A 12,296-nucleotide genomic window follows, 5' to 3' on the forward strand; every position below is an offset into this window, starting at 1 on the left:
AGATATCGATGGAAAACGGCCCAGAAGGAAGCCAATGCAGGAGAATGCGTCATCATACAGGACGAATGCCTTCCTCCGACAGAATGGCGACTAGGCCGCATTGAAAAGGTTCATCGAGGATCAGACGGTGACATACGAGTAGTCGATGTTCGAACACAAACCGGCATATTAACTCGACCAGTTACCAAACTGTGCTTTCTTCCAAACGGCGAAGAACAACTTCAACCAAAACCGCAAAATAACTCGCAAAATTAATCGAAAAATAATAAAACAATTCCGCTAATTCGAAAATAACCCGCTTTATAATCCGTACATAAAAATAAATTCAAACAAGCGCGTTGAAGATCAACTTATTATACATATACATATGTATAGATATGTAGCTACAACAACTACATCATAAGATGATAAATAAAATCAATTTAATGCAATCTTATATTCCCATAGAAATGGACGTAGAGGAGACCCAAACCACCTCCAACACCGTAAGGTCCGAAATCGCTGTTCCCAAAGCGTCGGCTGCACCCGTTGCCGCTCCACGGACCAGGGTTATGCGACCACCGCCATCCACCGAAGCCGTCAGGGAGATGAGGGAAGAGCAGCTGTTGGAGCCACAGGGGCCTCCATGTTGCAGCCTGTGCCATCGCCCACACGCCCTGAAACGATGTACCATCTTTAAGAGCATGAAGGCCGCTCAACGAAAACAGGTTGCAAGAGCCCATGGGCATTGCATGACCTGCCTGGCAGATGACCACGCCACCATAGAGTGCTGGGCCGACGGCGCCTGTCAATATTGCCACAGGCCCCATCACACTCTTTTTCATCGTTTTCCCCGCAGAGCCAATCCGTCGGAAAGTAGCACCAACACCCGTACCAGACCACGCATCGATGCTATCCGGCGACGTCGAAGCAGCCAATCAACGACAACACGTACACGGCCATCTCCGCCACGCCAGGCTCATCGTCAGCAACAACGACGCTCAACAGGGTTGAGCGCTGTACTTAACACACTGCAACAGCTGCAGCGGCTCCTAGCCGATTAATTCGCCTAGGGGGGCCGGGATGTTCACATGAGCTATGAGCATTCTGCAACATCACATCACCACACATCACGTCACGTCACAACACCTCATCACACACCAGCTCATAGCATACCCCAATACACACACACGCACCAAACACCGATCATTACTACAACACAACAACCATACGATTATTAACGAGACGAATCGTAATGTCAGCTAATATTCACCACCCAAACCATCAAAAGGGATTGATCCGACCGGGATTGGGCTCTTACCGTTTCATCCGTAAAGAAAGACAGTCGTCCGCGAAATTCAGTTTATCATCGTTTTATCTTTGCACTTGTGCTACCGCAATAATCACCGCAATTGGGTTTTAATAAATCCCCAAGTGACGGCAAGTGACGGGAGTGACGTGACGCAGCGAGTTCGCCAACCGTGCACCACCGTGGGTTTCGCAGAAAACCCAAACAATACATACATACATTTTTTTTTTTTTTTTTGTTTTTTTTTTTTTTTTGAAACAATACATATATGTGTTGAATAGTAGTTCAAATGTGAACTATTATTAGAAAAAAGAAATAGAAATTGAAATAAATAATATATGTATGTTTATATATTTATAATTATGTATATGAGTTGATGTACATATGTCGCACTGGAGATGCATAAGTTTACCGGCACATAGGTACATACATAAATGTAATGCCTTTTTTTTTCTCTATTATTTCTTTATTCTTTATTCTTTTTTTTTTTTTTATTACCTACCTTTGCTTGAATGCTCTAAGCGATTTTAACATCCAAGCAGGTAGTTTGGTATTATTATGTGTTCTAGCTTTATGCTAAATTATGTTATGTATGTATGTACCATATGATTTTGTATGCATATATGTAAATATGTACATCTGTATATTAAACGGAAGACTTGCAATTTAGGGGGTTATGCTTATATATATGTATGTTTTCTTTTTTATATATGTACATATGTATATATTTCGTTTTCTTTTATTATCTTCCGCTTTTGCTTAGGATTTGAGCGATCCTGCTTGTTGCTATTATTTATAGCCCAAGGGGTATCGCAAGAATTATCGCAAGATATACTTGACTTAAGAAAATTTTTTTTTTTTGAATTATAATGTGGTGCCTAACGACACAAGCTAAGCAAAAAGCGGGTACTGTACTTTTTTGCAGTTATTATTTCTTTGTAGATATACATATATCGAACTGTTAAGAACAGTTAACGGTGTCCCGAAAAACCGTCAAACTGTACCTTAACATACATACATATATATGTGCATAAAAAATGGAATTTATATATTTATATATAACAAATTATATATGGAACGGACTCACTTTATTTTCCGCCAAGGGTTTTGGGTCATTGAACTTATACCCTTTTTTGCTTATTGGAGTTCCTTTTCCTTTTATGTCTGTATGTATGTCCAGCGCTGTCCCTGTTGATTTGCTGTCTTTCTCTTTGTTGTTTGTTGGTGTAGCCTCCCGAGATTATTTATGGTAATTGTGATTTGTGCATATGCCTGTGTATATCGCCTGTTTGCTATTTTAGAGTAATGTTTGTATGTTTGTTGAACTTTGTGATTTTACCGCGCCCGGTTTTAATGTTAGTAGGGGTTAGTTTTGTTGTTTTGGATTTTAGTTTATTTCGCGCCCGTTCTTATGTTTGTAGGTTTTTTTTTTTCACTTTATGTTTTAATTTCTTTTATGTATCTTTGCACGTCACTTTCTATTTTTCGTATATTTAAATTTCTTTTAGGTACTTTTTTTTCACATTACTTTCTGTTTTCCGTGCTTCTGGGATGTTTCTTTGTTTTTTTTTTTGTTCTTTCACTGTAACATATGTATTTGTTCACTTAAATGTTTTGTTCTATTTTATTTTATTAATTTTGTGCTTCAACACTGCACTTGCGCACTTTCACCAGGAATTTATTAAAATTTTTGTTTTATTTTTTGCTTAGGTGCCTTTCTGAAAGGCTCGAAGGACCATTTGTTTTCGAGTGCCACTAGTATACTTACTACTGTATATGTACTTAGGAGGTGGGAAATAAAACGCACTGATTTCCACACACCTTATAAAGGTTTATTAATTGTAATTAATATATAAAAAAAAAAAATGTATGTATGTATTTTTTGGGTTTTCTGCGAAACCCACGGTGGTACACGGTTGGCGAACTCGCTGCGTCACGTCACTCCCGTCACTTGCCGTCACTTGGGGGTTTATTAAAACCCAATTGCGGTGATTATTGCGGTAGCACAAGTGCAAAGATAAAACGATGATAAACTGAATTTCGCGGACGACTGTCTTTCTTTACGGATGAAACGGTAAGAGCCCAATCCCGGTCGGATCAATCCCTTTTGATGGTTTGGGTGGTGAATATTAGCTGACATTACGAGTCGTCTCGTTAATAATCGTATGGTTGTTGTGTTGTAGTAATGATCGGTGTTTGATGCGTGTGTGTGTATTGGGGTATGCTGTGAGCTGGTGTGTGATGAGGTGTTGTGACGTGACGTGATGTGTGGTGATGTGATGTTGCAGAATGCTCATAGCTCATGTGAACAGTATGTGGTGAGCATTTGTACAACTCTGGTGTAAGAAACTATCGGAATAGATGACTTTTTGAAAGTAGTTTCAACCTTTTTTGTAACTATTTCTGTAACCTCTTTACTCCTAGGTTCATAGTTATCGCCTCGGAGTCGCCCTATACAAAATCTTTCAAACTGATAACACAAAAGAACATCCTGGTAAGTAGGTAACTGGGACTCAGAGAGATTGTACGGATATATGCCAAACACAGGACATTTCTGTCTAAATTTAAATTTAGATACAGACATTTTGAGTTCTGTGTTCTGTTGAGAGAATATAAGTGATAGCACTCGGCGAAATCAACGACAAGAGTGAAGGAACTCGATGAAAAAATATTTATGTGGAGACCAGTTCGAACGTGTCGTATGGCGCAGGGAAATGAATGTAAGTGATAGAACTCGGCGAAATCACCGGCAAGAGTGAAGGAACTCGATGAAAAAATATTTGTGTGGAGACCTATCCGAACGTGTCCTTTGGCGTAGGTGAATGAATGTGAGTGATAGCACTCGGCGAAATCAACGTCAAGAAGTGTGGCCGCAAGCCCATTTTCACCTTGCGCTGTGGCGCGCCGCATTTTCGCTCGTATCTCGGGAACGGTTCGTTCTACGGCCATTATCACATATACCATTCGGTAGCAAATGACGTGACAAATAACATTTGTTTTATACATTTTACAATTTCACGATTTTAGGCGAATTTTCGAAATTTCAAGGCCGGAGTTGGGGTTGAAGATGCAATCCGATCTCAAAACAAAAAGTTGCATTGAAATCAGAAAGTACTAAGGCAACTTTTCCGCACTATTAGAAATCCCGAATCGAAAAAAGTCCGGAATCGACCCACCCTAACCTAGATATAGGGCTCACGTGGAAAAAACACATCTCTAGTAAAATAACAAGTATAAAGATTAGAGCTGCAAATTTAAATTGGCTTTTAAATAAGAACTCCAAACTTAGCCTAGTTAACAAAGTGCTTTTATATAATGCGGTCATAATATAAAATTTGGATGTATGGCATTCACGGAGTTAGGGTTTAGTACGTAGGCGTACCGTTTCGCAAGTCCTGAACAGTAGGTAATACTGACTGGGCGTGCTCCCGAATGAGGTGCACCTATAGCGGGCAGTACAAATCGTGTATATAGCTACAGCAAAATAGCAGTATCTATGTAAGATTCCCCCTTCGGCACAAAAAAAAAAAACCAAATTAGATGAAGGCGGGTACGTCGTACGACTACCCCTAAAGCCAGAATTTCCTTACAGACTTGCCTCAGGTCATTCCCGCACCTCTGCTATCCAACAGTTTTTAAATATGAAAAATACCCTACTTAAAAAGCGCGCTAAAACCAGAATACGATAGGGTTACAGAAGAATATCTCCATTTAGACCGCAAGGCGAAAGTCAGCCCTTGCGATAAAATTATAAAAAGTAAATACTATTAATTTTACCTGCCACATCATGCAGTAATAAAGCCAGACAAAAAAAAAAAAACACAAAGGTAAGGGTTGTCTCTAATGCATCAAAATCCTCAAGTTGGGGGAATTCCCTAAATGACATTTTATTTACGGGACCCACGCTTCAGCCAGATTTAGTGCTTTTCATATTAAACTGGCGTATATATAAATATGTTTTCAATGGGGATGTCGAAAAAATGTATCGACAAATGATCGTACATAAGGTTGGGTTAGGTTAGGTTAGGTAAGATGGCTGATCAAAGATCCCATGTAGACTGGGAAATTAGTCCTTTGTGATGCCATTGAAAAGGAACTCCCTTGTTCGGACTTACAGATTGGCGAAGCGCTTTGTAGCCAATACATAGTTACACAGACGCTTAACTTCAACACCAGCCAGTTCGGTGGGGTGTCCAATGGTATGCGCCCCCAAGTGTCTGAGTCTTGATCTCCCAAAAGCGGGACAGTCAAGCAGGAAGTGCTGGCTTGTTTCTACCGCATCTTCTTCCAAACAGCTCCTGCAGTCGGCATCCGGTAAGATACCCATTCTTACCGCATGTAAGCCAATAGGACAGTGCCCTGTTAAAAGACCCACTAACAATGAGAGTTTAGCCTTGCTGAGGGCTAAGAGATCATTAGATCTCCTGCGATCTATCCAGGGCCAGAAGGCTTTTGCAACCGCACAAGTGCCGGTGCTGGCCCAGCGTTGGACGAGCATCCGCGTGGCCCAGCTATCTAGTAGCAGACCACAAGAATAAACAGGAGCACCGATCCGTTCCCATTTTACCGATAATGATTCTAGGGTACCTTTCCTTACTAACTCATCAGCTTTGCAATTGCCTGCAATTCCACTATGGCCCGGCACCCACACCAGTCTAATCACAAAAACTCTAGCTTCTAGAGATAGCGACGTTAGACATTCTTCGACCAACCCTGAACGCACTGCGAATGAGTTCAAGGCTAATATAGCCGCTCTACTATCTGAGTGAATAGTCACTTCTCTGAAGGTGGATGCACTCCGTAGCAGCAAATCAGCTGCTACCTTGATGGCTGCGACCAAGCCTGGAATACACTACAGTAGTCGGGAAGTCTGAAACAAGAGTTGATGGAGAGCTCCCGACAGTAGACCGCTCTACCAACCTTCCACCCCAAGCTTTGACCCATCCGTGAAGAAGCTTGCTGCCCCCCTCCTCCAATGGCTTCTTCCCACCCACATCTCCTGCCGCCAGAGTTCGGTATGGCGACTCCATGATCCAGATGATCCGGTATGCAGTCAAAGTTTGTAAGGATATCCGAATGACCAGATGCACGTTCCTTTAAGAAACCAGATTCTCTGAGTCTGACAGCCACCTTCGTTGCTATGCACCTACCGGCAATGTCCACCGGTGTTATATTCAAAATTGCATTAAGTGCCATGGTTGGGGTAGATCTTAGTGCACCACATATGCTAATTAGCGCAGCCCGTTGAACGCTTTCGAGTTTCTTGGCCAGTGTGGTCTTCCCTAAAGCCCTCCACCTCATGAAGACACCATAGAACAAGATGGGCTTTACTATGGTGTCATAGAGCCAGAGGACCCATCTTTTGCCAATAGCTCCTCTGCAGCAGTATAAGGCAATAGATGCCTTTTGTGCTCTCTCCTCGATATTCGGCTTCCATGAAAGCTTCTTATCCAGGAAGAGCCCTAAATATTTCACTGTATCCGTCGGTTGCAGGCGAATACCTCCCATCTGCGGCAACGGTGCCGCCGGGATTTTATATTTTCGGCTGAATAAAACCATTTCTGTTTTGTTAGGATTAATGCCGAGTTCACTTCCGACCGCCCATTTTGTTACAACGCTCAGATATCCCTACGTCAACTCGTATACGGTGCTAAGGAACTTTCCTTTGACCATAAGTGCTACATCGTCTGCGTAGGCAATCACCCGACAGCCGTGATCCTCTAGTTTTTTTAAACAATTCGTCAACGACTAGGATCCATAGAAGAGGAGAGAGAGAACCACTTTGTGGTGTTCCCCTACTCATCCTACGCCTCGCACGCGCGCTGTCCCATTCCTTTTCGATAACTCTGTCGCACAGAAGACTGATTCAACCCTAAGACCGTGAAGAGCAGTTACCACTGCCTCGGGCAGGACATTGTTGAAAGCTCCCTAGATATCAAGGAAGGTCTCAACAGCGAAGTACTTGGTTTAAATGGCTTCTTCGACCCATGACACGATAGTATGCAAGGCACTGTCCACTGACCTGCCTTTGCGATAACCATGTTGTGCTCTTGACAAATAGTCTCTCGGAATGCTCTTCCTTATATACCCCCATCAGTCTCTTCAGAGTCTTTAACAAGAAGGAGGAGAGGCTGATTGGCCTGAAATCCTCGGCCGTGACATGGGAGCCCCTGCCAGCCTTCGGGATGAACGTAACCTTGACTCGTCTCCAGGCCCCGGGATGTAACCTAATCTGATGCAGTTCGCATAGATAGGTGCCAACCAGCTGCATGACACGTTAACAGCCTGTTGCAGCTGCGCTGGTATGATGCCGTCTGGTCCCGGGGACTTGAATGGTTTGAACGAGTTAATCGCCCACGTCAAGTGTCGCTCATCCAGGATGCCGAGAAAGGCCGCGCAATCGTCATGCGGCACCCCGAGAGATCCCCTCACAGAGGACATGTTGCTCAGGAAGTGAGCGTCGACCACCATTTGAAGTGTTTCTTCACTACTGAGGGCCCACTTCCCATTTGCATCTTTGAGATACCCCAGGGACACTGGGGTTTTTGCGAGAATACGCCTGAATCTCGAGGACTCGTGACAGCCTTCCACTTTTTCACAGAAGCACTTACACGAGGTCCTCTTGGCCTTTCTTAACTCGGACTTATATATTGAAAGTCCTACTTTATACAAAGCCCAGTCATCAGATAACCCACTTTTGCGGGCCTTGTTGAAAAGCCGTCCACAAGACGCCCTGATACTCGAGAGCTCCGTAGTCCACCATAGAGGTTTCTCTTTGCCCTTCGGCGATCTCAGTGGACAAGACCTCTCCAGCGCAGCCTTGCACGCCGAGCTGAAGACTTCAACCCACTCCTCCACCGCATCGGTAGTGGCCAACGAGTCCACCCCCAGTGCACGTGGGAGAGTTTGCCGAAGCCTCCTGCGGTAACCTTCCCAGTCCGTGTTCCTAGGGTTCCTAAAAGATTTCCTAGGCTGACCTTCCCCGACTAGACTAAACTCGATGTACCTCTGATCCGAAAAGAAGTGATCGTCGAGGACCCTACAGTTCGAGATCAGCGGGGCAGCTTGTGAGGTTAGGGTGAGGTCGAGGACCTCCTCCCCGCCTGCGGTCGCAAAAGTAGGAGAGTTTCCGCTATTACAAATGCAAAGATCTTCGCCAATAATGAAATCAAAAAGTGACTCACCTCTACTGTTAGTATCCGAGCTTCCCCAGATCTAGTGTCTCGAGTTAGCGTTCGAACCGATGTAAGGGAGGCGGCTCCACCACATCATCGTGTGGTATGTATGCGGAGATAAGCCAGAAATCCCCGGTGTCACACTTCAATTTCGCTGTCACAATGTCAGCGCTGCTGAAATTAGGTAAAAGAAATACCGCCAATTCATTCCTTACCAGCATACAGGCTCTGTTCCTACCTGCATCCTTGGCCGTCAGGAGCCTATGGCTCTTTGTCCTCAATCCAGAGATCCAATTACCAATCAGCCACGATTCCTGGATCAGGACGACATTAGCTCCGCCTTGTTCCAGACGGATCAACAGATTGGCGGAGGCCGTCTTCGCATGCTGGAGGTTAATCTGGAGGAATTTCATCCTTCAGACTTTCCTCCAGGAGCGCTATTTCAGCGCCCAAGTCGTGATCGACCCGAACCTCCTCGAAAAGTTGTTCGAGGCTGAAGACGGAATCGCCAATCGCCGAACCGCCCCCAACACTCGCCACATCCGAAAGATCGGGATCGACTTCTACGGTCATTTGACCGTCGGCGCCCTCTGTCGCACCAATTTCCACGGTCGTTTGACCGTCAGTACCCTTTGACACATCCACCGCAGACACCGCAGCTTGGGGGCCATCAGCTCTGGCATCCGATGGAAGTACTTTCAGCACTACCATATCAAAACCATAGCTTATCGCTTCCTTTGTGTTGCTGAGAGGACCAATGGATTCCGTGTTTAGCATTATCAGCGCTTGCTGATACGGTTCATCAGTTCTCTCCAGCCTTAAGACTCTCCAGTCCTGTGTTGGAAGTGAGGGATTAGAATATCTAAGGGTTTCCTCAATCTCACTCGGAGTGGAAGGTTCGGCCGGCAGCCAAATGCGAGCCCTAGGACGAAGAGGAAGATCCTCTTTGGCCACGGCCTCCAGTCTGGCTCCCTTCCAAACCTCCCCCACCAGAGAGACTGCCTTCTTGTATAAGATAGCCGATCTCTCGTCAGCACAACTTGTGAGCTTGTGCAGCCCCTGGTGCCAATCGGCATTCACACATTTCGGGGGTGGCCCCGGGTTTTCCTTGACCAACCTCAGGAAGACCGATGAGATAGCCGCCGCTACCTTCATCATGGGAGATGGCACCGTCCTCCCTACTACGGTCGAGCACCCCCAATACTATGGCACCAGCGCCTTCAGCGATATCGCTAAAGGTTGGCGCCTTTCCTGTTCGCGGTTTCTTAACAAGGGAGGTTTCTCCCTCGTGCGACCTCTGCCGCTTGACCGCCGGTTCTGTCCTGCTGGTTTCCGGTCCTACCCTATCGTCCTCGCTCAGCCTTTCTCTGACACCTGCCAGGGTTTTAACGGGACGGGGGCAGTCGCGACATTAGCCTGTCAGCCATTTCTGATGAGTGTCACCTCATCGTACTCAGGTGTCAGAATGCCGCCACCACCAGCACAGGGTTCTACCAAATCCAAAGTCGTCCAGGGAGTTGTTAGACCGTGAAGGCCGCAGGTCATTTAGCGTTACCCAGGATGCACCAGCCTGGAGGCGTCCTGCCTTACATCCCAGTCGTACATAAAGATGATCAAGATTTTCAGCAAAGTTTTTTCCGAAAATCACCCAATACTCCACTACGTGACTTTAAATTAAAAACAGTTACCTTTGACGTAAACTGTGCCCCACACCTGGCCATTCGTACACTCCACGAACTGGCAGAAGACACAAAGTCAGAATTTCCTCTGTCAACACAAGTGTTGAAAACACAAACGTATGTAGACGACATTCTGTCTGGAAGCCACAGTCTTCCACAGGCATACGAGTCACTACCACAAGTGACACAAGCGCTCAATTCAGCAGGATTCCATTGAAAAAGAACCACCCTAATATTTTTAAGGACATACCTAAAAAAATCTATAAGACACTAATTTCCCTAATTCGAAAAGGAAAGCACAACAAAAACATTGGGGTTACAATGGAATACGGTATCTGACCAGTTTTCATACACTAATGTGTCAATATCCGCACTATCAGCTATAACAAAGAGGCAAATTTTATCCTCGGTGGCAAAAATTTTCGATCCTCAGGATGGCTTCGCCAATTATGATACAAGCAAAAATTATAATACAACTGAGATGAACAAGTGAAGCCATTTCGTTTAGAAAAGTGGTCCACTATGCCCCAGAGCACAAAGTCGAACTACATGTCTTCTGTGATGACACTGAAAAGGCATATTGTGCCAACATTTATGTGCGCAAACAATCCGACACAGCGACCACCAGTCACCTACTAGTAGCCAAGGCGCTAAAACCAATAAGTCTGTCACGACTGGAACTATGTGGTGCACTACTACTAGCCAAACTAGTATCCATGGTGCAAACGCATCTAAATATGGCAAAATATAAATTGTATCTGTGGTCTGATTCCGAAATTGTATTAGCTTGGTTAGAAAAACAACCTCATGCATGGAAGAGGTATATTTCCAATCGAACGTCTCAAATCCTTTACCTAGTGGGATCAGCCACTTCGCGACACGTAGCCAGTGCTGACAATCCGGCCGATTTAGGTACTCGAAGGTGCAAGCCTGTGCACCTTGCCACCACCACTCATTGGTGGAATGGTCCTCGATGGTTAACAGAATCTCCCGATTCTTGGCCACTGTATAAATGAGCATCCTCCCCCGACCTCAACACACACTTCACCACACTCACCACATTACGCTTACAACTCACATTCTACACTACACACCGACACCTGCACACATGTACACCAACCACAGTCACACCATCCTATTCAGCACCAACGGGGATAAAGAAGGACTGATCAACGGATTCAGATCAGTTCCTTCTACGACACTAGCATCGATCGGTCATACGTTTCCACATCCCGCTTCTATCCGCCGCCATCTTTTTGCGAAACCAACCGCGTTATTAAATAGTTAACCTCAACTTTAGAAAACGTGTATTTATTTTCAATTGGTTAAATAAAATCTCTGTTTGGTATAACCACCACAAGGAGAGATAAGCCCCCCTTTTTTTCGGTATTTATTGCATTTTTTAATATTAGTGGTGAAGTGAAAAAATAAAAGGTGAGTGCATGGTCCTTCGAGCCATAATTAAAGGCACATTGATAAAGAAAGTGAAGTGCAGTGACACAAAACATATAGAAATCCAGAAATCTTCAAATGTGAATGGCAGAAAATAAAAATATATATAAATATACACATATTTACAAAACATACATAAGAAGCAATATTGTGGTGCAACAACACGAAACAAAAAAAACTGAAATAGAAAGTGCGGTCACCCAAGTAACCAAATAAAAGGGCAGTGAAGTATATACAAGAGCAAAAACACCAATGTCAAAAACAACATAACAATTTAAACTTTACTAAACTTAAAAAATCAGTTAAATTAATCATACTTATTATTATTATAATATTATAAATGCGAATGTAAGTTTGTTTGTTACGCTTTCACGCAAAAACTACTTAACTGATCATCATGAAACTTATATGCATATACTCCTGAAGGTATTAGAAGTAACATAGGGTATTTTATATTAAAAAAAAATGTTTACGAAATATAAAAAATTAGCTATTTCAACGCCATCTAGCATTACATTAACGAAGTTTCAACCCTGAATACTGTAATACCGTCTCACTGTATTACCGGCGCTGACGACAATATCTAATTCAATTGAAAATAGTTTCAACTGTTTCTAATTTTTCTATATTTATTGTTATTTTTTTCTGTCGTTACATGCAGTATAAAACTATTAAAATTTTTGAGGTAATCCGTAATTTTTG

At 43.8% G+C, this 12,296-nt stretch overlaps 2 protein-coding genes across 2 annotated transcripts; one reads left to right on the forward strand and one right to left on the reverse strand.

Moving 5' to 3' along the window:
• Positions 1-426: 426 nt before the first annotated feature.
• Positions 427-1,043, forward strand: LOC120780190. Its single transcript, XM_040112460.1, has one exon. The coding sequence runs from the start codon at positions 450-452 to the stop codon at positions 1,041-1,043; it is 594 nt and encodes a 197-aa protein (XP_039968394.1). The 5' UTR covers positions 427-449.
• Positions 1,044-8,856: 7,813 nt separating this feature from the next.
• On the reverse strand, positions 8,857-9,618 carry LOC120780191. Its single transcript, XM_040112461.1, has 2 exons — positions 9,103-9,618; positions 8,857-9,051 (listed from the first exon to the last, which is right to left on the reverse strand). The coding sequence occupies exons 1-2, from the start codon at positions 9,616-9,618 to the stop codon at positions 8,857-8,859; spliced, it is 711 nt and encodes a 236-aa protein (XP_039968395.1).
• Between the last annotated feature and the right edge of the window lie 2,678 nt (positions 9,619-12,296).

The sequence above is a fragment of the Bactrocera tryoni genome, unplaced genomic scaffold (assembly GCF_016617805.1).
Source record: "Bactrocera tryoni isolate S06 unplaced genomic scaffold, CSIRO_BtryS06_freeze2 scaffold_224, whole genome shotgun sequence".
NCBI lineage: Eukaryota > Metazoa > Arthropoda > Insecta > Diptera > Tephritidae > Bactrocera > Bactrocera tryoni.

Excerpts from the sequence above, each read along its gene's own strand:
- LOC120780191 (XM_040112461.1), bottom strand. The coding sequence starts at position 9,618 with ATGAAGGTAGCGGCGGCTATCTCATCGGTCTTCCTGAGGTTGGTCAAG. Across the intron at positions 9,052-9,102 it reads CTGCGGTGTCTGCGGTGGAT|GGCGCCGACGGTCAAATGAC; the intron begins GTGTCAAAGGGT and ends GGTGCGACAGAG.
- LOC120780190 (XM_040112460.1), top strand. The coding sequence starts at position 450 with ATGGACGTAGAGGAGACCCAAACCACCTCCAACACCGTAAGGTCCGAA.